General features: G+C 44.2%; 1 protein-coding gene and 1 long non-coding RNA gene across 2 annotated transcripts in view; one reads left to right on the plus strand and one right to left on the minus strand.

Annotated features, from left to right (window-relative positions):
* faf (ubiquitin carboxyl-terminal hydrolase-like faf) overlaps positions 1–26,133 on the minus strand; it is a 346,068-nt gene that overhangs the window by 268,568 nt on the left and 51,367 nt on the right. The window contains exons 3-4 of the mRNA XM_068351160.1: positions 19,930–20,116; positions 19,554–19,666 (exon numbers count right to left, since the gene is read on the minus strand). Coding sequence (XP_068207261.1) covers positions 19,554–19,666; positions 19,930–20,116 — 300 coding nt within the window. The remainder of the gene's footprint in view (positions 1–19,553; positions 19,667–19,929; positions 20,117–26,133) is intronic.
* On the plus strand, positions 6,670–7,291 carry LOC137621213 (uncharacterized). The gene is made up of 2 exons (XR_011040176.1): positions 6,670–6,761; positions 7,051–7,291. It is a non-coding gene; the product is annotated as an uncharacterized lncRNA (long non-coding RNA).

Genomic DNA, 26,133 nt, shown 5'->3' on the forward strand with positions numbered 1-26,133 from the left:
TTATGACAACTGAATTCCAGCAAAGGGTTTGTACTATGTGGGATCAAATTTGTTTTATATTAGACAAAATAATGATGCCCAATAATACACTAGCACATTTTTTGCCCACATTATACAAATAAATTTCCATACTAATACAGTATTTCAGTCACATTGATTTGGAGTAGTGCCAGAATGAATATTCAAACTTGAATTTTAGTAGTAATATACATGAATTAACGACAAGCTTCCATAAACGGTGAAACTCCAAAACTGAACTTTGATGTAATATTTGTGAAAAAATCACAAATTTCAAGTAATTTGTATTTTTCCTAACATGCTTACCTAGAACTAATTTCTTAGGAGTAACTGGTAACTCCTCCCAACCGACCAAATTTTGTGTAGTTTACCCTATTCCCGTTTTCTATGGGGGTAACCTTAGGCGGAGTGATACGCGCCCTGAGGCGACCCGGGGTCGGATAGTGTGCTAGCTCAGGTCGTGCTCCTCAGTAAGTTTCGTCGGAAAGGTTCTCCTCAGCCCTGCAGGGCCCTCGGGGAAGGCTGGGTGGGCCAAAACCCGAAAGTAGTTCTAGGTAAGTATGTTGGGGAAAATGCAAATTACTTAAAAATTTCTGATTTGTTCCAATACGGAGTACTTACCTAGAACTACTTTCTTAGGAGACAAATTTTAGGAGGTGGGAGTGTCCTGCAGGGACTAGAGACTGAAGGCTGGAAGCACGAGGGGAAAGGAACCTAGATAGGAGACTAGGTTCCGATGACCACTACTAGAAAACCGTACGAAAATAGGGGAAACTACCCAAAAAACTATCCGAGTGTCTAAGTGGCTTACCTCAGTACAAAACACTTCCGAGACGTATTCCTTGCTGAAGACGTATCCCATGGTAGCTAAGGTCTTCTGAGTCACTTCCACGCAGGGAGTCAAGGGCCAGGGGAAGGATGATAGGGGGAAAGGTAAGGGACGAACGTGTGTCTCTTGGGCTTACCGCCCACGGCTTCCCCTGGGCCATGACCTTAGATCTTTTGAAGGGCCGAAATGAACGGACCAAGGGCGAACCCGTCCAAGGATTTCCTTAAACAGTCCTTCAGGTAGTGCTCCGTGAACATGGACTGTCTGGACCAGGTGCCCGCCTTCAGGATTTGGCCCACGGCCATGTTCTTTTCAAACGCTAAGGAGGTGCTAAGACCCCTAATATCATGAGGCCTTGGTTTGCCTGAGAGAGGGGTTCCTGAGACGACGTAAGCCCTCTTGATCACTTGGCGTAGCCAGAAGGAGATTGAATTCTTGGAGACTGGTTTCTTCACACGTCCTGTCGAGACGAATAAACTCTTGATCTCAGGACGGAGCTTGGATGTCCTTTCCAGGTATTTCCTTACTGCTCTAACCGGGCATAAAAGCAAGTCCTTTGGGTTGTCTGACCGAGGGATCGCTGGCACCGGAAAACTCTCGAACCGAGGATCCCAACAAGCTGGGTTCTGTGTTTTGGACACAAAACTAGGGACAAACTTAAACGAAGCCTCAGGCCACCCCTTTGAGTATGAGACCTCGTACACTAACTCTCTTTGCCGAAGCAAGGGACAAGAGGAAGACTGTTTTGAGGGCGAGTTCCTTATCCAGGATGTCCTTGAGGGGCTCGAAGGGCGGTTCTGACAGGGTTTTGAGTACTCTAGCTAGGTCCCACTGTGGTACCCTCACCTCCTGGGGGGGACATGACTGCTCAAAACTCCTGATGAGCATCGAGATGTGTCGGGAGGCTCCTAAGTCTATGCCTTTTAGGAGGAAGACCTGACCTAATGCTGCACGTACCCCTTTTATGGCTGGAATGGAAGTGCCCACATCGTCTCTGAGGTACACCAGGAAGTCCGCTATGTCATGAATCGAAGCCCTCAAGGGTTTGATATCCCGGGAAGTGCACCACTTTGAGAAGACTGCCCATTTTGCCTGGTAAACTGCGATTGAGGAATGCCTTAGGTAACCTGACATCCTCGCCGCGGTCCTCGATGAGTATCCATCCTTCTTCAGGAGCCGCTCGATAACCTCCACGCGTGTAGGAGGAGGGATCGAGGGTTTTCGTGAAATTTCTGGAAGTGGGGCTGACGGAGGAGGTCTGGCCTGTCTGGAAGCGGCCAAGGAGGAAGAAGAGCTAGTTCTTTTAGGTCTGCGAACCACTCCCTCTCCGGCCACCAAGGCGCAACCAAAGTCATCTGTAGGTTGGCTGTTGTTCTCACTCTGTTGAGGACTTGCCTGATCATCCCGAAGGGAGGGAAGGCGTACACATCGAGGTCGTCCCAAGGGTGTTGGAAGGCGTCCTCGAACGCAGCTGATGGATCTGGGACTGGAGAACAGAACACGGGGGGAACTGGGCGTTCGGACGTGGCGAAAAGGTCTACTACCAGAGAGCCCCACTTCAGGATGACTGCTCGAGCTACTCCCGGGTGTAGAGTCCATTCTGACCCTATCACCTGGCCTACGCTGCTGAGGCCGTCTTCCAGTACGTTCTTCTTTCCTAGGATTAACCTTGCTGTGATTTCGATCCCTTCCTTTGCAGCCCATTCCAGTAGTTCCGTCGATAGAGCGCATAGCTCCTTCAACTTTAGACCCCTTGCTTCTTTACGTAGGCTACTACCGTGGCGTTGTCGCACATTAACGCCACGGTGTTTCCCCGGAGGAGGTGAACGAATTCTTGACTCGCCCTCAGCACGGCCAACATCTCTAGAATGTTTGTGTGTCGCGTTGCTTCCTCGCGGGACCATTTTCCTTTTGTCGACTTGTCGAGTAGGTGAGCCCCCCAACCTTCCTTCGATGCATCCGTGAACAACAGCATCTCCAGAGGGTCGGGTGCAAAGGGCATCCCCTTCTCGGTGTTCATTCTGTCGTTCCACCACTGTAGGACTACCTTCGCTTCTGGGGAAACCGGAACCACCTTGTGGGGATTTCTTCCTTGGGTCCAGTGTTCCTTCAGGTTCCATTGAACCGCCCGGAGTTTGAGTCTCCCGTGGTACTAACTTCTCTAACAACACTAGGTGGCCTAGCAACTTCTGCCAATCCTTGGCCCTAATGGGTTGGTCCGTCAGGAAGGGTTGCAGAACTCGCTCCAGGTTTTCCAGCCTCTCCAATGAGGGGAAAGCTCTCACCAAGCGGGTGTCCAGGACCATCCCCAAGTAGGTCATCCTGGTGATGGGAATCAACTGGGACTTTTCCAAGTTGACTGTGATGCCCAATTCTTTGCAGAGACGGAGCAACTTCACGCCTTGCTCCCTCAGTTCTTCCCTTGAGGCTGAAAGAAGCAACCAATCGTCCAGGTATCGGATCAGACGAATGCCCTGCTCATGTGCCCATACGGAGACCGTCGTGAAAACTCTTGTAAACACTTGAGGGGCTGTCGACAGGCCGAAGCAAAGGGTCTTGAATTGCAGGACTTGGGTATCCCACTTTATCCTGAGGAACTTCCTGCTGGAGGGGTGAACGGGGATTTGAAAGTAAGCGTCCTTGAGATCCAGGGACATCATGAAGTCCCCTTCCCTCAAGGCGGCCAACACTGTCCTCGCAGTGTCCATCTTGAAGTCGGTTTTTGCCACAAACTTGTTGAGGGCCGACAGGTCTATGACTGGCCTCCAACCCCCTGTTGCCTTCTCCACCAGGAAGAGCCTGCTGTAGAACCCCGGGCCGGGATCCTCGACCAGTTCCAACGCTCCTTTGGAGATCGTGGACGACACCTGTTCTTGCAACGCCGCACGTTTCAAGGGGTCCTTGGGTATCAACCACTCTGCCTGTAGGGCCGGAATGAGTGGGGGAGGTTCTGCTAGGAAGGGCAGTCTGTAACCTTCCCTCAGGACTGTCACTGTCCAGGGATCCGCACCGTAATCCCGCCATGCTTGCCAAGTGTGTCTGAGGCATCCCCCTACTTGAGGCTCCAGTAGGAGTAGGGGGCCTCTCTCCCTATCTCCTTCTGGAGGAGCGGCCGAACCGACCTCTCCTTGAGTTGCCGAAGGACGGTCTATAGGCCGACTGAGGGGTCGTGTTACCCCTACGGGGCGGCTGCGTTGCTTGGAGCCAAGGGGCCGAAGGAGCCTCTCTTTTAGGCTGGGTAGGAGATGCCTGGGATGAATGAGGGACATCCACAGAGGGTCTCCTGTGCGTTGGTCGTCTCATGGGGGGAGGCCTAGGCTCTCCCACGTCCTTCATTTTTCTCACCCTCTCCATTGTCTCTTCCACTAACTTAAGGGAAGATCGACTCGTCCCACACCGAGGTATTCCTCAACTTCCTCGCTTTTCGGTCAGGCAGTATCCTCACTAGCTTGTTGAGGACTGTATCCCTCTTCCGCAGAACCCAATTGGTGGCCTGAGAGAGAGATTGATACAACAAAAAGTTTAGGGCTTTGCCTCCTGAGCTGATCAACTCCTTCAATAAGGACTGGTTCTCCAGAAGGGAGAGATCATGTGATGACTGAAAACCCACCAAAGTGCAGGCCCACCAGTCTAACCAGGAGGACACGTACACCAAATCTTGAGCCATGTCCTCCATCATGGAAGTCTCCGTAGGGGAAAAGCACACTGGGGCCATGGACGCCCTGTCTTCAGTGACACCCTGGTTCAACGTGGTTATCGCTGACTCAAACGTGCGGGGCCCTCCACGACGACCTTCAGGCACGTAGAACCTCTTCTGCATCCTTAGCCCAGGGAGAAGTTTCGAGGAACTCTGGCTCCTAGGGGCGTCTTCCAGACCGGCCAAGAACTTATCGATGTGCTCCGTCCCAAGCTTGACGTCAGGAGCTAGAGGGAGAGCTAAGGAGGGCTTCTGCTGCACAGGATTCTCCACAAGCCTACTGAGTCCGGAGAGCCAGGTCTGTTCCGCCGAGGGCTTGGGCTCATCTATCCGATGGTGCCGTCTTATGAAGGCCAATACTTTCCGATAGTAGGAGATGTCATCCGAAGAGCACTCTCCTCCCTCTACCAGGGCCTCCGTCACCAGTAAGAGTATCTTCCGTGACGGTGGGGGGGGGTAACGTTGGACGGGCCTGCCCATGGCACGGGCGGACCCGCAGAGGCGAAGGTATCCGTCATGGGATTACCCTGCTCTACGGAGTTTCTCGTGTCAGTGGGATTATTCCGGATGGCCGGACGCCCTTGGTGCTTATTGAAGTCCCCCGCGGCCGGCACCACGCCTTCCATCTGGTGAAGCGCCTCCCTCCGTAGGGTTGATGTAGCGGAGGCCTTCGTGGACTTAAGTGCGTCACGGGGGGTTTGGTTCGACCTCCCCTGACGAGACTCTGGTCTGTAGGAGGAGAAGGAGGGGCAAGACGGTGGAGATGAGGCCATAGGGAGCCAACCAGAAGAGGCCGCGGCTGTGGTAACATTAAACATCTCGCTCCGGGGTACCGTGATGTTTACCCACTCCTTCGATCTACCTGTACTCCGTTTAGCCTTCTTCTTGGAGGGTCCGGACTCCTTCTTGCTTTGTCTGGAATGGGAGTGGGACTACTTCTTCTTCCGGGACCTCTCCCGCTTCCTCTTCGTGGCTCTGTCCTTCGACGATGATGACGACAAGGAGAGGGAATCCGCCGAATCGCCTGAGACGTCCAACTCAGCAGGGGGAACTCCACGTCGAATCTCTGGTGTCGCGGGCTGAAGAAAGACGGGCGGGAGCGTTGACGAGGGCGCTGGGGGAGACCGAGGAACCTTCTTACGGGCGAACCAATGATCAAAATCCTCCTCTAGTCTAAAGGGTGACCTGAAGGGCGTCCTAAGGGGATCCCAAGAGGCGGGGTCAGAATTAGACGAGCCTTCTTTCTCGGCGTCTCCCCCGGAGACTGAAGCACCTGAAACACACACCCATAACGCTGGGGAAGAGGTAGCACCCGACTTCCCCCACATAGGATCTTCCGTAGAGACGGGCCCTGCGGGCACCAGGACCTCGTCTCCCGAACACACTCCCGCACCTCCCTCAGGCCCCTCACTTGCCTGAATATCACCAGAATCTTCCCCCACAAGCAATTCAGACTCCTGGGGAAGGGCAATGGGCCGCTTCCCCGCAACGGACTTACCTCGTCCCCTACTCTGGGTAGGGGAAGATGGAAGGGAGCCCCGTTCCGACGAGGCATCTGGCGACACCAACGAAGAAGACACGTTGGCTTTCTTGGGCGACTTCTTGGCCGCTTTCTTCTTCTTCGTGCCGTAGAGCAGTGTTTCTCAACGTGGGCCATATGGCCCCCTTGGGGGCCATGAGATTTTTTCAGGGACCACAAGGCAAAATTTGAAAAATGGGGGGCCATGGGGGGCCACAGAAAATTTAGGACTCACAAAATATATAAATGTGTAATATTTTGAAATAAATCATTAATATGCTTGAGTTTAGTTTGAACATCATTCAATTCAATATACCAGGTAATTTTTGCAGACAGTGAAATATTCAATAATCTCTTCACTCTCTCTCTCTCTCTCTAGCTGGCAGAGTGGTAAAAGGCTGAACTATGACCCTTGACAAAAACCATTAACTCACTCTCTCTTTCTCTCTCTCTCTCTCTCTCTCTCTTTCTCTCCCTCTCTCTAGCAGGCAGAGTGGTAAAAGACTGAACTATCAAAGATTATGCTGACTGGTAAACTTCCGAACGACAACCATTAAGATGTTTATAAACAATTTTAACAGCAATGGTATATGGGTTATAATATAACCGTTATATTGTTTCTTCTTCAATAATAGATCCGTCTTTCAGTTTAACATAGACTTGCGAGGAAGAGACTTGATTTAAGTTCTACCAAAGAGGTTTGTGAAAGATAACTTTATATCCACATACGTATGTACATACAAACATACATTTATACTTACATACACAGTCTCTTTCATGTACACTCAGTACACACACACACATACTTGTCATGAATTTTATTTATCTATTCACTTTATTTGTTATTGAGGGAGGGGTAAGGGTATCTTTTATGGCTAATAACTTTTGCTTTTTTATTTGCTTGTTTGAATATGTGGAGGGCAATGATTTCCCAGACAATAATAGCGGTACTGAGTTTTAATGAGTTTTGTTTGTTTTTTATTTTAGATAAGCATGACCAGTCCAGCTAAGAAAAAATGCAGACAGTATTCTGTCGAATATCTTGCTTTTGGATTCATTGAATCTCCACAAAATACTACAATGCCTATGTGCCTGCTGTGTATGACCTCACTCTCAAATGAAAGTATGCGTCCCAGCAAACTGAAAAAGCATCTGGAGACTGCACATAAAGACAAGAAAGACAAGCCGCTAGATTTCTTCAAGAAATTACGTGATGAGTTCCAAGGAAGGATGACAGTGAATCATATGTTTACCCAAAAAGTGGCAAAAGTAGACAGAGGGATGTTGGCTTCTTACAAGATAGCAAATTTGATTGCAAAAGCAGGTAAGCCTCATGCTATCGGTGAATCTCTGATCATGCCGGCAGTGGCTGTAGTGCTTTCAACAGTCATGAATCAGAGTCCACAAGAGGTAACTAGTGTTATTCCTCTGCGCAACTCCTCAATATCACGCCGTATTGATGAGATGGCAGCTGATGTTGAAAACCAATTAATCTCAAAACTGCAGGTGAATGATTTCTCGCTTCAACTCGACGAATCAACTTTACCTGATAATTCTGCTCTTTTGATGGCATTTGTGAGGTTTCTTGATGTAGATGAAATATGTCAAGAAATGCTTTTCGCATTGAAATTAACGACTGACACTAAAGGAGAATCCATCTTCAAAAAACTTGAGGTCTATTTTGAGGAGAACAAAATTCCACTCAAGAACATTGTGGCTTGTGCAACAGATGGCGCTGCTGCTATGATAGGAAGGTATCGGGGATTCAGTGCTTACTTAAAAAAAGCTGTTCCTAATGTCGTTTGTGTGCACTGTGTTGTTCACCGGCAGCACCTGGTTGCCAAAAACCTAGCAGGACGTCTTCATGAAGCACTTGGGCATGTTATCAAGGCTGTCAACTTGATAAAAAGTAGTGCACTGAAAGATCGCCTCTTTCAGCAATTATGTGAAAAGAACAATGAAGAATTTGAAAAACTCGTGTTGCACACAGAAGTCAGGTGGCTTTCTAAAGGTGATTGCCTGAACCGTTTTGTTGCACTTTGGGACAGTGTTATCTCTTTCTTTAGTGGGACAGAACTTGGGCAGAAACTTGTTGATGCAAAGAGTGACATCTTCTACCTGTCTGACATATTTGAAAAGCTAAATGTTCTGAACAAAGAGCTTCAAGGAAATAACTCCACCATGTTTTCCTGCAAGGAGGCAATTACTACATTTAAAGGGAAACTCAAGCTGTTCTGGTTGAACCTTGGAAGACGAGAGTTTGCACAGTTTCCTTCCTTAGCAGTTATATCCACCGATCTGCTTGATGATGACCTAGCAGTGTATGTTGACCATCTGAAGCAGTTGCATAATGATATGGACACTCGCTTCTCTGACCTACTCCAAATGACTGTGCCACACTGGTTTGTGGATCCCTTCATTGCTGATGTATCTGAAGTTGATGTCACCCTACAAGAAAGTCTCATTGAACTTCAGAATAACACAACAGCTCAAGCAAGGTTCAAGCGTGGAGGACACCAGAAGCTGTGGATGAATCAAGATGTGTATAAGAAGTACCCAATACTCTGGAAAGATGTGAAGTTGCTCTTACTTGCCTTTCCCACGTCTTACTTGGTTGAGACTGGTTTCAGTCGGGTGATGTACCTGCTGTCAAAGACACGAAATCGCCTTGACATAGAAAAAAGAGGAGATTTACGTCTCTCTCTGACAGCTTTCAAGCCAAACATTGACAAGTTGGCAGCCTTGCATCAGTCACAGGGATCCCACTGAAACCTTTCAAGATAAAGCCAATTGTACCTACATGTATTCCTTGTTTTTTTATTCCTTTTGTAAATAGATAAGTGTTCAAATAAAATATTTTTCCAATTAATATTGGTATTTGATTCATGCCTGAAATTAGTGTTTTGAGTACATGGTACTACTCAAACTAGAACCATTAATATACCTTCCCTAGGCGTATTAAGGTGATGGACGGAAGGCGGGTGTGTGTGGGGGGGGGGGGGTAAGAACTCAGAGTTGGCATGGAGGGGCCACAACAACTTGCACTGGATTGAAGGGGGCCACCACCAGAAAAAGGTTGAGAAACAGTGCCGTAGAGGACCCACTGGATCTCATTCCAGGACTCGCACTCCGAACACGTGGTGGTAGGGGAGCACACCTTGCCCCTACATGACGAACACAGCGAGTGGGGGTCAACCTCGGTCTTGGAAAGGAAAGCCCCACAAGACTTCCCGGCCACAGGCCCAGGGCAACGGCGGGGATGCTCCATAACGCAACACTAAGACACCAAGAGACACGGGGACACAGAGGAAAGGATAAGGATATGGACACGTGGGAAACGCGTGGTAAACACAAAGGGTCGCACCGGGTAAGAGCGCGCGCGGCGAGATGGTAATCACGTCGCGACCAGAAACTTACTGAGGACCACGACCTGAGCTAGAACGCTATCCGACCCCGGGTCGCCTCAGGGCGCGTATCACTCCGCCTGAGGTTACCCCCCATAGAAAACGGGAATAGGGTAAACTACACAAAATTCTGGTCGGTTGGGAAGAGTTACCAGTAACTCCTAAGAAAGTAGTTCTAGGTAAGTACTCCGTGTTGGAACAACTACAATTTCATATATAATTTGTATTTTTCCTAGCTATACAAACCTGAGTCCTTTATATTTAGTTTTCTACGACCAGGTAATCCAAAGAAATGCTTGTTTCAAGCACTTAGCCACAACGCTTATCTGCGGAGTGATTAAGGCAGAACATTTGGTAAATGACTCACGTTTGTATAGCTATGAAAAATACAAATTGTATAAAATTTGTAGTTAATTCCTATGAGAATAAAAACTTCCGAGTCATTTATATGGGAGTCTTTCTTAGGTAAGAAGAAGTCTCGGTGAAGGTAAGAGGTGACCTCTCTCTCTAGATAAAATTACTGTTGGGTATGAGTAAACTTCCTAACTTAATTTTATTTTGAGAGATATATTTCTTTAATTTTTCCTTATTTCTTATTTAATTTGGATGTATAATATGATTGTTTGTTTTAATAATTGATACTTACTAAGAGATAAAGGAAATTGTGCATTTGACTTAATGTAAACAATAAAGGAGAGCATTTGTTTTGAATCCAGATGATTTCCCTTCCTTGTTGGAAGTCTTCTGTCTTTGTTCACTCCCATTGTTGCAGTTTGAGTGGAGCGAATATAATTACAATAAATAATAGTAAGAGATGAAAGTGAATTTTTTTGTGAACAGTGCAGGGCCTTTACGTTCAATTCTAGAGAATAAATACTTTGCCAGGGTGAGTGATACAAACATCAAGTGCTGGATAGTATCAAAAATTTCTAATACATCTAAAAAATCAACCAGTACTCAACTTCAAGGGATTCTTACTTTCATTAGGCTGGATTCCAAATTAAGGTTTCAAGTCCAATCAAGATCACAATCAGTCTCATTTTTCATTACATACCCGTATAAGAACAACAAATGAACGAGATAAAAGCACTTACATGTTCCATAAGAGCTTATTGTTAGACTATTTGTTGTGAAGCAACAATAGGACCTATAGAAAAGGTGTCTAAAAACCTGTGTGTACAATCTCCAAGGTAATGGTTTGTGAAAGAGGTTTGTCTTCCAAACTCCAGCTTTTATGACTTGTGCCAGAGTGGTTTTTATGTAACACTCTGGTTATGGCAAGCCCATGTATATCATGTGTTGGGGGGGGGGGAGATGATTCCCCTTTGGATTTACAGGCTCTCAGGCTAGTTTCTCTCAACACGAATGAAATACGGTTTCTGGCTACTTTCTTTTAGGAGCAGGCAGTGCTCACAAATCAATTGGAGATTTTAGGCCATTTTGGAGCCACTAGCATTACTCTAATTCCCTTGGATGTTCGTACTCTAAAGACGAATCAGACAGAATGGTAGAAAAGCGTAAAAGTCTAATCAGTCCCATGTGTGTTAAAATATCACTGCAGCTTGATCTGGGACTGGAGAGCAACACACAAGGAGTGTTGGATTCAGGTGGGTGGCGAACATGTCTAAAGACGAGGAACCCCTCAAGGTAACAAGTCTCTTCACCCCTAGAGGAAGCAAAGACCATTCAGATGATCAGATTTCTTCTTCAGGGGATAAACCTTGCCGAGAAAAAGATCCCCTGGGACTGTGTCCACTTGATCATCTCTACTGCTATAACAGGAGAATACAGTATAACTATGCACCAGCTTGTTTGGAGATGTGGGTCACCACCGTGGAGTTTTCGCTCATCAACACCATGGAGTGACCTTTCAGTGTCTTTGAGAAGTGGAGTAACGCTAGTTGCACTGCTTTCATTTCCAGAAAGTTCAAGTGATAGGTCTTGCCCTCTTCTAACCAAAGGCCAGAGATTTGTTCCTTTCCTAGGTGAGTACTCCACCTGTAGTGGGATGCATCTGTGAACAATAGGAATTGTGGTGGAGCCTGAAAATGGGTTCCCACTAGCAGGTTTTCCTCGTCCACCCACCAAAGGTCTCTTTCCATTTCCTGAGGTACTTGTAGCAGGGCTACAGGGTGCTCTGAAGTCTGTGACCATTGGTTCTTCAGAGGCCACTGAACCAAGCTCAGATTCAACCTCCCCAGTGGGCCGAGTTTCTCTAACGAGGAGAGATGGCCTAGTAACTTCTGCCAAGAGAGAGCGGGAAGGGGATTTTCTTTCAGAAAGGTTGTTACCAATACTCTGAACCTCGAGATTCTGTCAGCTGATGGTAAGGCTTTGGCTTGAATAAAGTCTATGTCCATGTCTAGAAACCTGATGGACTGCTGAACTTCCAGGTTCAGTTGGATCCCAAACTCCTTGCACAGATACAGAAGTAGGTCTTAGTAGTTCAGTCGGAGAGCTCAGGATTTGGCTAGAAGCAGCCAGTCGTCCTAAGGTATCACAGGAGCCCAAGCTGAGATAAGGGCAAAGATCTTGGTGGAGACTTGAGGGGCTGTTGATAAGCCAAATCACAGCACTCTGAACTAAAATTTTTGTCTCAAAAGGGAAACATTAAGTATAGTACATTACCGTGTAAAGGGTGAAATTTTAAGACCAGTTTTAGAGGAATAAAAGTCAGGGTTCACCCATTACACGCGAGATACTTTTGGACCTATGAAAATATGTATTTTCTCAACCTCTGTTGTGTTGTTTTTAGAGTATTCTAATTGCATATGATTCATTAATACGGTAGTACTTCGCAAGGATTGACTTAAAATCATATAACACATTTTAATTACAGTATATAGTTTCATGTCAAATGAAATAGAACTATTTTTCAGTATTGTATTTCCATTTATTTACAGTACTGTGCTCGGGCTCCATTGTGTGAACCTTTTGGAAGGCTAGTCAAATTATCTGAAACCTAGAATTTTACCTATATGTACCAGTAATTAATTTTTCTATTTGCACAGTAGCTAGGAAGGATTTATTTAACAGCATATAATAAGCACGGTATAATCATACACTGTAGTTGTGCTTAAGTAAAACAAACAAAAAAAAAAAATTTCTTTATTACAATACTTCTGTAGAGATTTTTTAGTGAAACTTCCCCAATTGAGAACTTTGATATGCAATCATGCGCTATATTCTTTCATAGCTTATAAAAGTTATAATAATAATAACAATAATAATAATAATAGTAATACATACATACATATAGAAGGCACTTCCCCCAATTTTGGGGGGTAGCCGACATCAACAAATGAAACAAAACAAAAAAGGGGACCTCTACTCTCTACATTCCTCCAGCCTAACAAGGGACTCAACCGAGTTTAGCTGGTACTGCTAAGGTGCCACAGCCCACCCTCCCACATTATCCACCACAGATGAAGCTTCATAATGCTGAATCCCCTACTGCTGCTACCTCCGCGGTCATCTAAGGCATCGGAGGAAACAGCAGGGCCTATCGGAACTGCGTCACAATCGCTCGCCATTCATTAGCACGCTCTCTTGCCTCTCTCACATCTATCCTCCTATCACCCAGAGTTTTCTTCACTCCATCCATCCACCCAAACCTTGGCCTTCCTCTTGTACTTCTCCCATCAACTCTTGCATTCATCACCTTCTTTAGCAGACAGCCATTTTCCATTCTCTCAACATGGCCAAACCACCTCAACACATTCATATCCACTCTAGCTGCTAACTCATTTCTTACACCCGTTCTCACTCTCACCACTTCGTTCCTAACCCTATCTACTCGAGATACACCAGCCATACTCCTTAGACACTTCATCTCAAACACATTCAATTTCTGTCTCTCCGTCACTCTCATTCCCCACAACTCCGATCCATACATCACAGTTGGTACAATCACTTTCTCATATAGAACTCTCTTTACATTCATGCCCAACCCTCTATTTTTTACTACTCCCTTAACTGGCCCCAACACTTTGCAACCTTCATTCTCTCTGACGTACATCTGCTTCCACCCCACTAGGAATGTTTTGACACTATATATTGACTCATTAAGGCGAAAGGGGTTAAAGAAAGACAAGGTTCTATCATACCGATTCCTAGCCGAAAGTTTATAAAACTCTGGGAGAACATTAAAGTAATGTGGAGATGATCTACCTTGCCCTCTAGAATACAGAGGGCATATAGTAATATGACAAATTCGTAGATAATTAGTATTTTTCCTAACTATACAAACCTTAGCTATTTATTAGGGGTTATACTTTTGGCGGAGCTGAAATGACGAGCCATTAAAATTTAGCAAGGGTTAACTACCCACACCGCTAGTTAGCTTGGGTAGGGGGGGGGGGTAGCTTGCTACCACTCACATTCACACACCTGTGATTTAGTTACTTTGCTTGGAGGTAGGACTTCAAGGGGGATAGGGATGGCAAGCATGTTTGTATAAATAGCTAAGGTTTGTATAGTTAGGAAAAATACAAATTATCTACCAATTTGTCATTTGTTCCGTAACTGGAATACAAACACCGCTATTCATTCAGGGTGACTCACCCATTAGGAAGGGTGGATGTCCCTGCCAATCTGGCTTTTGGCTTTGCCCGGGGGCTCCATATCTGAGTATGTTAGTACTCAAAAATAAGGCGTCCCTGCCCTCGCTGAAACCTTGCTACGCAAGGTCCGCGGCTAGGTAAAGTTATTCAGAGTCTATTGTAGGAAAAACCTGATGTAACCAAGACTTTCCCAATACCACCTCGCTAGGGTATGGGGATGCAACAGTATTAGCTTAATACTAGGTACACAAGGGAGCATGGTTTACCTGCAGTGGTTTGAAGTCAGCTTATGCAGAGAACCCAGGATGCTGCTTTTCCCATGAGAGGGTAGGATGCAGAAAAGAATAAGAGTCAGTCAAATTTTTTCATTCACGCAGACTAAAACCGGGTAACAGTGCCCTCAACCTTCTGCTACTTCTCCAATAAGGAGCTTGAGGTATACAACCAGCTGTTGTGCAGACACCACCGGACCGATAGAGATCGTATCGAGTTCCTGTGGGTCACATCTCGCAGGAGGAAGGATGTGAAAGTCACCTGGAGCATTCACATCCTTTCTTGTAAAACCTGCATCAGAATAATCTGCTAAGCGGGACCAGGGGCATAGCTATGGCCCTGACACTGTGAGTCGTCATATCGAGATGATGCTTCGGTGATCCTCATCTAGTCTCTCGCAGTGCTGATGACAAGAGAAGGGACCCGGGTGGGCTGTTCGGGACCTTGAATCCTTCTGTGCAGCCTTTTTCCTTTTTTCCCGGTGGCAATGTTATGTCTTTGCGGGGATGAATGGGGCAATGGAGACCTGTCCAAAAAGTTTTATTCCTTTTTTCTGCCTATTAGGAGAGTACTGGAGCGATGGAACACAGGATGATGCTGGTACTCAATTCCTGCCTGGAGGGCAGGTAAGCGCTGGTTCTTAGGCAAGACCTGGCGTATTGCATCTGCGAGCACTGGCTCTTTGGCAATAGCTGGCGCATTGGATCTGAGACCGCAACTGCGCAGGAGGGCGCAGGAAAGTGCGGAAGAGCGCTGGCACGCAGTAAGGCACTGTGTAGTTTTGTGCATTCTCCCTAGAATGCCGCGAAGCATGTGACTGGTTGCGCAAGGGCAGGTGCATTGGCGCGTGTGTGAGAGTAATACGTGGAAACTCCTGGCGTGCGTGGGGAAGAATGTTGGCGCGCACGCGAGAGACCATTGGCGAGCGCGCGCGACCATTGCCGTGCGGGCGCGCAAGAGCATTAGCGCGTGTTAGACCATCAGGCGCGCGCGCGGGAGACCATTGGCGCCCGGGGGTGCATGGAAGACTGAAGGTGCGTGCACGGAAGACTGTAGGGGCGCGCACGTTAATCTATTGGCGCGTGCGCACTTTAGTCTGTTGGCGCGCGCACAGAAGACTGTTGCCGCGCGCGCACAGAAGACTGTTGCCGCGCGCGCACAGAAGACTGTTGCCGCGCGCGCACAGAAGACTGTTGCCGCGCGCGCACAGAAGACTGTTGCCGCGCGCGCACAGAAGACTGTTGCCGCCCGCGCACAGAAGACTGTTGCCGCCCGCGCACAGAAGACTGTTGCCGCCCGCGCACAGAAGACTGTTGCCGCCCGCGCACAGAAGACTGTTGCCGCCCGCGCACAGAAGACTGTTGCCGCTCGCGCACAGAAGACTGTTAGCGCGAGCGAAAGTAGCACTAGTAGGTCGGCAGGTCAGCTGGCAGGACGACCAGAAACTGGGATGAGCCCTTTAGAAGGGCAAACATCCATGATGGAGACCGTAAAGGTCCACAGAAGAGTCCAGGACCGAAGTCCAAATACTAACAGCGACGTAAGGTTGCGTTGGTACTTGGTAGATCGGTAGGTCAGCTGGCAGGACGATCAGGAACTGGGATGTGCCCTTTGGAAAGGCTAGCATCCACCGGTAGGGACCGTGAAAAAGGTCCGCGGAAGAGTCCAGGACGTAAGTCCAAAGGACTACCAGCGGCGTAAGGATGCGTTGGTAGATCGGCAGGTCAGCTGGTAGGACGACCAGGAACTGGGATGTGCCCTTTGGAAGGGCGAACATCCACTGATGGCAACCGTGAAAGGTCCAGAGAAGAGTCCAGGACCGAAGTCCACGGGCTAAGTTGCAGCGCAAGGTTGCGCTGGTAGGTCTGCTGGTAGGATGATCAGGAACTGATGAAGCACATGAGGGCCAGTGGACCAGCAAGCTGGCCTTAGGACCAGGACTGAAGTCCACGGACTAAGTTGCAGTGCAAGGTTGCGCTGGTAGGTCTGCTGGTAGGATGATCAGGAACTGATGTGCAGTGTGATCCTCCGAAGAGGTGTCTCTATGAGTGGCCTCTCTCGCGAACGAGAGGGGTGAACACTTCGTAGAAGAGACTTGAAGACACCCATGAGGACCGGTGGATCAGCAAGCTGACCTTTAACAGTAGCGATTCTCCGAAGAGGAGTCTCTATGAGTGGCCTCTCTCGCGAACGAAGAGGTAAACACTTCGTAGAAGAGACTTGCCAAGACTGTGCTCTGCCCCTGAAGGAAGAGAAACTCAGCAAGGGGGGAGAGAAGTCTGGGCGAAGGCAGCAACAGTCGGAGATGATGAATTTATTAAGATGTGGGAAGTTCTCCCTCAGAATGGAGAAATAACCTCACACCTGGGGAGGAAACTTTCCCTTGGAGGGGAAGTTGTCCAACCTCCTGGTTAGTGTTTTAAGATGATCTGAAGTGCTGGTCGTGTTGTCACAGGTGTACTTCTAAGAGAAGGGATGACGCCCATGACGACGTCCTCTGAGGGACGGCAGTGACAGCAGATTCCCCAGGCATGAACAAAACAGCTCTGCTTCGTCGGCACTCTTAGTCGAACGAAGAAAAACTGCATAGTTAACTGGGAAAAAAACTAAAAATTATTTAACAGAAATTCCCTGAGGAGGAACTCCGAAGAGGAACCCCGAGGGAACAACATAAAAATAAGTATTGCACCCTTCCTTCCCCAGTCGACATCCACAGGAGAAGGGGGGAGCAGAGTAACTGTAATAAAAACAGAATTACAATTATTTAAATTGGCTAAGAATATAGTGAGAACCACTGATCCTCCAAAGGGAAGTGTTCCCCAACGAGAAAAGTTGAAAAGTTAAAATTACAATTATAATTTCACTAAAAATAATTGAGACAAACAATTGGAAAAGCAACCTAACCTGCACACAGGAAAGGAGCTTCCCCAATAGTACACTGTTGTTGTAAAGGTGAACGACCTCGAGAAGAGAAAGACCGTAGTCAATCTCTGAGAGGTTACATTCTCTTCGCTCAGTAATCCATGTTTCTCGTAGGAAAAGGGAAATGGCGAAGACAATAGTTGAATGAAGAGGGTCCAGGCGATGACGATTCCCCTGCGGCGGCCGAGTTAACGGTTATATGCCAACGGGAAGACCGATGGACCAGAGAGGGAGAGGTCGTTCCCCACGAAGTGGAACTGTGCTGGCCTTGCTAATCTACGCAAGTGTCGTCATATATGTATCACACACAGCACAAACACTGAAAAAGAAACTTATCACATTTCTATACACATATATATACATAAATATTAAGAATGTTTTCATATATATACTGTACATGTATAAGAAAAAGTAAGTTAAAAGACAAAAATTAATGGCAGTCCAGAATAGGCAAGGAGGGAGAGAGGAAACAACCGCTTTCCATCCGAGCCAAAAGTAAAGTGACTAATTCACAGGTGTGTGAACAGGAGTGGTAGCAAGCTATCCCCCCCTACTCCCGCTAACTAGCGGTGTGGGTAGATAACCCTCGCTAAATTTTAATGGCTCGTCATTTCAGCTCCGCCAAAAGTATAACCCCTAATAAATAGCGTGGTTTGTATTCCAGTTACGGAACAAATTAACTCTTGCATGATTATGACAAGGAGGAATACTCAACGCATCAAAATGGTGGCACGTTCAGTGACGTCATGATGTTTAGGGGTGCTCAAGATACAGAGGAGTTGCTTCACACACTGAAACGGCGACACGTATATTGATGTCATCAAATTTAGATACAGCGGTGTGTTCAGGTTTGTTATTCTGAATGTTAAGCCTAGCTGAAATAAAATCACAAATTTTCAGTAATTTGTATTTTTCCTAACAGTACTTACCTCGAAATACTTTCTTAGGATCTGAGATCTCCTCAATAACCGACCAAGAATTTTGCGTAGTTCCCCCTCTCTCCGTTACCTTGCTGGGGCGCTCCGGGGAGGAAGGATACTCGCCCTGGGGCGACCCAGGGTCAGCGCGTGAGGCTGCGCTTGTTAGATCGTCAGTAGCAAAGTTTTTTTGGGGGGAGGACACAGTCAAAGCAGTCCGAACACCATCATAATAAAGGAAGTTAAGCCTGCCGACGCATCCCGGGAACTCTTCTCAGGAGATCTCTGCTGAGGACCCATAGGTGTACGAGACAGGCTTTGCTCATTATTTCGAGCTGGAGACTAGAAACAAGGATCTTTTAGTAAGGCTCTACTCTAGGATTCCAACATGAACACGGAGATAATTTTTCTGCTCTGATAGGACACACCTCTGAAAGGGGAAACATCTCCTTTGTGTAATCTGATAAATATAAATATCTACTCAATGCACTCGTAGTGGAGGGGGGGGAGATCTAGACATTAAAGAATCAGTGCCAGACAGATGGGAGCATCTAAAGGATCCAGAAAAGGGGGCACAGTGGCCGTAGCCAGGGGATCCACAATAAGAACAGGTTTAAGCTCATATTGAACATTATTAACCCTTGGCGATAAAATGTCAACAAACGTGACTGAAGCCTCAGTGGACTACTGACACGATGGACCTGGAAGGGGGATAACCTTCGCTGCAGTATCAATCTTACGCTTCATCATTGCTGACATTAGACGAAGAGGGGGAAACAATCTCTAATAGTGTGTTTTATGCAGTGAGAACTAATTTCTCCCACTGGGAGGACAACCACACCCTAAAATACTGTACTCGCATGGTAATTCAACAGAACATCTTTTATCTCTACATGAGGGACAAACTGGGTGTGGATCTACTTCTACCCGGCTCATAAATGTACCAGGGGGGGGGGGGGACCATCTCGGCCAGGCTAGGAATGCATAGAATTCGTCATAATAGTCATAAGAGGCACACTTGTAAACTCACAAATAGTGATAGAACACGTGATAATGAATGTCAAAGACACAAGAGAGACAAGCACTAAGCACCATAAGGGTACAGAGCGGTGATGCGGATGTCTGATTGCAGAGAGGAAAGAAGGTACGTCCGACCTCCTTCCCAACCAGAAGTGTTGTTGCTAAGCATTTTGAACTAATGTTATGCGTCATATGCAGCTAGCAACGAAGCATAACGCAATGAAGACAATTTTTTTTTCAATTGTCTGGTTGTAGAAAACCAAACTAGAAGTAACCTGTATAAATGACACAGAAACTTGTATCCGTGTCGGATTATACGTATATAAACTTGCGTCATACACTTGTACAGTAGTCAAAGAATTAAATACATAACATAAATGAAAATTACTTACATGGATTTCAAATTTCCAACTGTTGACAGCTTCATCAGTAAGGATTTTAGTAAAGGAAATTGTAAGACCTTCACGAAAGAATCTCTGACAAGCTTCGCTCCTAGTATCAAGACCTGCAACATAAATTTTCAATCTTAAGACACAGGAAAGTATCATTAAGCTAGGACATATGACAATATTATGTAAATCATAGAAATCTTAAGAAAAAACTTTATCCAGATATCTTATGGTTAAAAATTGCATTTAAAATTCCATTCATACATCTATTTATTAATTGGTTCAAAAGCATTAAAATATTACCATTTCTAAGAAAGACAGTTGACAACGTACATCAAGGACTTTTAAAATTTCACAAAATATCAGTGATTTAACTTACCTCTCGTGCATAAATCTATAGATGCCTCAAGTAAAATTTCAAGCTCGCACTTTGGCAGGACCGGGACTACCCATCGTTGGCGATGAATCATTTCATCTAACCTCGCCAGGGCAGCTAAGGGAAAGTCTGGCTCTCCCCCAGCTATTTCTTCCCCTTCGCCATCCCCCAACACTTCACCATCAAAGCCCTGAAAAAAAAAAGAACATCATGCACTATGATAACAATTCAAAACAGCTTTTTGGTAAACAAATATTTGCTTTAAATGTTTAGAAAAATTTAACTGTGTAATCTGATAAATTTAAACCTCCACTAAATGCACTCATAGTGGGGGGAAGGAGATCTAAACATTACAGAATTAGGGACAGATGGGGGCATTGAAAGGATCCGGCTCAGGGAGCACAGCAGCCGTAGCCAGGGGATCCACAATAAGAACTGGTTCAAGCTCATATAGAACATTATTAACCCTGGGTGATAAAATGTTAACAAAATTACGGGCGTAATCATTCGTGAATGAAGCCTCAGTGGACGCCTGACACGAGGGACCTGGAAGGGGAACAGCGTTCGCTGCAGTATTTTCCTTTCTAAAAGGAAATTGTGTTATTCTTGGACAGTGTAATATAGTACAGTGAAAGTCCTTTTAAGGGGGCTGGCTAGCTAATGCTATTTTTTAAAGGACAGGACATTGACATTCATACCACTTAGGACATCTCTACAACTGCATAGGATTTTTGCCTCTGACTTTGTTTTGCTAGACCAGGGTGATTTAACTTGAAAATTAGTGTTTTACAAATTCTATCTCCTCCCTTGATACTTAATATTAAGATAAGGGATTAATAACCTATATAGACGTGGTATAGACCTCAAATAAAAGTTTTTTGTTTTTTTTCTTGAATTCATTTTTTTTGCTGTCAATTCTTTCATTACGGTAAAAAAATAAACCCTATATTCCACGGAAAAAAAGAAAAATGTATGAAACAAAAATTGGAAGAAAAGGGCTCTATTTTATTGTTTTATAAGGTCTTTCCAAGTTATAGACCAAATTTCAATGCCATACCTTTGTACCAACCGTGTGTCACACGATCGTACATACTTCATTTTGTGCTTGTATCTTCGCTCTCCCCTCGCACTAAAAAGAACCTGACATAACATGTAACAGTGTCGACTTTTGAACATGAAAATTCTTGTTGCTTGAGATTTTGTATATAAAGGAGTGTGTTCTACAATAAACCCACTCAGTTGCTTTCATCCTGTCTTTGAGTCACAACCTTCTCCCTCCTTCGTCACACTGGTGACCCCGGAGTGACTCGCTCCTCCCCCCCCCTCTCACCGTTACTATGACGCCGTCAACGCATACCTTCTGCAGCAGTACTCACCGTCGCCAGCCGCCCGTATAGCAAAGCTTTTTCAGCTCTCTCACCAACCGTTGGGGGACCAAAGGGCTTCGCTCACCCTCGGGAAAATGACCAGTATCACTCGCCTGCAACCTGCCGCACACGGCTCTAAACGTGAGGTGAACCTAGTTCGTGCCCTTATGGACAGCCACTTCATGACCTTCAATACCTCCATCAATGCCCCCACCCGTGACGAAGAGGACACCTATTCAACTTCAACCAAAGCTGACGTGAATGCCGTAGGACACACACGCCTATGAACGCCGTAGGTCTATGAATGCCGTAGGACACACACGCCTATGAATGCCGTAGGACACACACGCCTATGAATGCCGTAGGACACACACGCCTATGAATGCCGTAGGACACACACGCCTATGAATGCCGTAGGACACACACGCCTATGAATGCCGTAGGACACACACGCCTATGAATGCCGTAGGCCTATGAATACCGTAGGACACACTCGCCTATGAATGCCGTAGGACACACACGCCTATGAATGCCATAGGACACACTCGCCTACCCCGTGACGAGCCGGAGCGGCAACAAAGCCACCCATCCACCACTTGCTCGCACCCCAACCAACGACTTCTACAGCCACTCACTGCCGCTAATCAGCGCAGTTTTTACTACTACTTCTCCAGCTTCAGGGCACCTATTTAACATGTTCGGTATGTCATTTTTAGAGAGGGAGCCATGTACCAACCGTGTGTCACACGATCGTACATACTTCATTTTGTGCTTGTATTTTCGCTCTCCCCTCACACTAAAAAGAACCTGAAAAACCATGTCTGTTTTCTCATCGGTAACAGTGTCGACTTTTGAACATAAAAATTCTCGTTGCTTGAGATTTTGTATATAAAGGAGAGAGTTCTACAATAAACCCACTCAGTTGCTTTCATCCTGTCTTTGAGTCACAACCTTCTCCCTCCTTCGTCACACCTTTAAAACTAAGGGAGAAGATAGAATTTGAAGGTCAATAAGCATAGTTTTGAGATATAGTAGGGGCGTTCAAAGTTTTTCTTTTTATTTTCACAAAGACAATGTTAATAAATAACGATTATCATATAATTTCATGTTCCTTTATGGATATTAAACCAAAACAAAGTTATTTAGCATAATCATAAATGAGGATCCCTTTCCTCAATATCTTCCTTCTTTAGGCAGTCGCTCCTTCACTAACTCCGCTAATTTCGCCGATACTACCCACTTCTGTACTCTAATTAAAGCTAATTTCTTCTTCCTTATGCTAGCGAGATGTTGAAATTGTCTTTTCCTCTTTGAAATGATGAAATTCTTGCCGAAAACGAGAAAAACAAGACGTAAAAATGAGCGAATGTCAGGTCAAACTCAAGACATGTACTCTATAAGGTTTGTGGTAGGACTGAAGGGTGAAAAGTGTATATTCTAATTAATACATCGTCTTGTGACTCGTGGAATCTATACAGATGCCATTGCTCACAATTTTTTTTACATTAAAATGTCATAATTATAAAAATTTTTGAAAACAGAAGAAATACGTAATTTTCTTGTAGGGAACAATGTTTTTTTGTTCAATGAGTTACTTTTACTAATTAACCTGTAACAATGAAAGTAAGAGGCATTTTGACATATTTCCTATACGCATTCCCTATTGCCATACGAAGCTCAGTTAATTTTTTAAGGATTTTGTGTTTTTCTTCCTATAACCCCATATATTGGCATTCCGGCCAGGCCCCTTAATTAGCACCAACCGGCCAACTTTTATTTACTCATTAAATTACCTAAAATTTGTTGGCATTTGCTGATTTAAAATTCTGGGGTATACACTTCATCTGCTATCTATTATTTGTTCAGCTATTGTGTGCTCTTTGTTAAAATAGTAAATATAACGTTCATGAATTTATGTCAACTCCTATCCTGTTAGAATAATTCCACTTCAGAGAAAGCAAACTAATCTAAAACTACTGAGCACAAAAACAAAATGACAGCTGATCATTTGACATCTGAGATTGCATCAGCCGTCGTAGATAACAGTCTCCCTTTCCTTACATCAAATTTCAATGAAAAAATAGTTGGGTGTGGGTACAAATTTTAATTGAAAAATATATAAAAGAATAAAAAAGTTAGTAAATTATAAAAAAAAAATAACAATCAGAAAATGAGAAAAAGTTATTATACCAGGTATGTTCAGAATTTTAAGGTTTAAAAAATATGCAAATTTTGAAAATCATAAAAAGTTCTAATTATATGTAAAATTTTTATCTTATATTTTCAATACCTCATTCTAAAGACATGTTATAGAGAAAATTTAAATGGGAAACAATTGCTTGAATCGGTTAAAAGAAGAAAACATTATCTGGCTCCAAAGCAAGATTTTGATAAAGCCGAGGTTTTAATAAATGTATCCAATAGTAGTACATGTAATATTCACCTAAAAGTATTGAATTATGAAATAACAGCAAATATACATATTCTCTTGTTTACGTTTATATGATCAAGACTAACGTTTATGCTTTCCAAATCATTTGATTAAGGCAAACTACTGAAGGTTTCTTCTCAATTACTAAAAGAAATAATCATTACTTGAACTACCTTTTTTATTTTAGCATATATAGTTTTCAGTCAACATGCTTTTCTCAATGTATTTACTGTTGATTTTAATGGCATATTGAAGTTTATCAGTGTTTCACCATGTAGAGAATTCAGTTTCAGTTAAAATTACAAATAAAATTATGAAAAAGTTAGGGACAAAGAAAACTTATTTTATTTATAATTTTTTATATGTTATCATTTAATTTCATGGAATTGATTCTAAATGATTGATTTTTTTAAAAGTAAACATTTGTAAAATTTAAACACAAAAATATGTTAGAAATTAGAGCCACAGGTTAGGAAATCAGTTGGAGTCAAGACCTAATGGAAGCAACTCCAAGAGTGTCCCTCTTGTAAACGAATCTACCTTAATTGCATTTGTTGACTGTTTTAACAAATTAGAGTGTATTTGTAACCTCCTACTGCCCCATCAGTATTTTTCAAGTTTGGCATCTTATGTCTACGTTGGAAACCCAAATGGACTAGAGTGGGCAAGTACTCGAACGCTATAACCGTTTTCCCAATACAGTACATGGATAACTGTTAGCCTACCTACTAACTCGGAACCTCAAACTACTGTAAAGGGAATTGAAAACTGTACAGTAATTGTCATAAAACGTAAATAATACTCACCTGTGATCTACAAGAATTCACAAGAAAGGAATCAAGAGACCGCGTAAATATGAAGATGGCGACCTTGCCAGGATTAACTTAGTTGTAATTGTCCGTAAATAGTTTTACGAGTCCAGGTAGGGATAACTCTTATTCATAAACTTCATCAGTGAATTTCTACTATTAGTGTACTTGCTTATTGCCAAGGAAAAAATAAAGTAAACATTATATGCAGAAAAGATATAGGAAATAAGTTTATCAGTCAGCGTATCGCTTTCTTTTGTTTACCACCAAATGCGGTCAACAGATGGCGCTGCCACAGTGTAGTAATAAACTAATCAACGATTGTGCTTTGTTGTGTTTACGCCAGAGAAAAGCTCATTTGTCGTTTCGCAATGTAAACAATTGATGCAGTTTCTTCAAAATGCATTTGTGTTTAAGAGTGTGCGCTTTCTATCGCTATTGTTTTATTCTCTGATGCCATTATTACACGGTGGTTTTAATACAAGCCTTAAGCGTAATTTTTCTTGTGTAAATTCAAAATCCGGAACAATGACTTCTGGTAATCTACATCTCTTTTGCAGTGAATATGAAAGTGTTATTGATAAAACAACTCTTTTATTTCCAAATAACGAGATTAGTGTTCGTAACTCATTTGTTGGCAAGATACGTGACAAACTCCTTATTAAATATGGACTTCTTAATACTGCCACACAAGTGAGTACAGTACTGTACTTTTCTAGCTATTTCCGACGTAGAAAAAAGTTCCATTGTAGTGAAAAACTGTGCAGACAAGTAATAAATTTGATGAGAAGACTGTATCTATGAATGAATTTTTCGATCGTTTAGAATATAAGTTGAACAATGAAATTGTGGGCGACAAAGAACTAATTACAGTAACTTGGGAAATTTTGCTTCCTGCAAGTTACTTTCATCCATATGATGATGAAAAAAGTTTGGGAAAAATACAAATTATTTAATTTTTTTTAAATGATTTTAATATTTTTCTTTCTTTTATTAATTTGTGTAGCTCTTATCTCAAAATCTGCATGGCTCATGACCCCTTCCTTTGTTTTTACAGAGTAAACAGCACCCTTCAGTTTGATAGTGTGTGTGTGTGTGTGTGTGTGTGTGTGTGTGTGTGTGTGTGTGTGTGTGTGTGTGTGTGTGTGTGTGTGTGTGTGTGTGTGGTAGGATTTGAGAGTTGCCACAGGTTTTATTTCCCTTCCTATACAATATATTACGATGTGATATAGTTTGTGTGGATATGAATGTATGTTGTTATATGTTTTGTTTTTCATTGTTCATTAATTTTTTTTAAATGATTTTAATATTTTTCTTTCTTTTATTAATTTGTGTAGCTCTTATCTCAAAATTTGCATGGCTCATGACCCCTTCCTTTGTTTTTACAGAGTAAACAGCACCCTTCAGTTTGATAGTGTGTGTGTATGTATGTGTTGTAGGATTTGAGAGTTTCCACAGGTTTTATTTCCCTTCCTAAACAATATAATATGCTGTGATATAGTTTGTGTGTATGGGAATGTATGTTGTTATATGTTTTGTTTTTCATAGATCATGTTTTTAATATGTTAATAAAAAATCACAAATTTTAAGTAATTTGTAT

The sequence above is a fragment of the Palaemon carinicauda genome, chromosome 27 (assembly GCF_036898095.1).
Source record: "Palaemon carinicauda isolate YSFRI2023 chromosome 27, ASM3689809v2, whole genome shotgun sequence".
Lineage (NCBI taxonomy): Eukaryota > Metazoa > Arthropoda > Malacostraca > Decapoda > Palaemonidae > Palaemon > Palaemon carinicauda.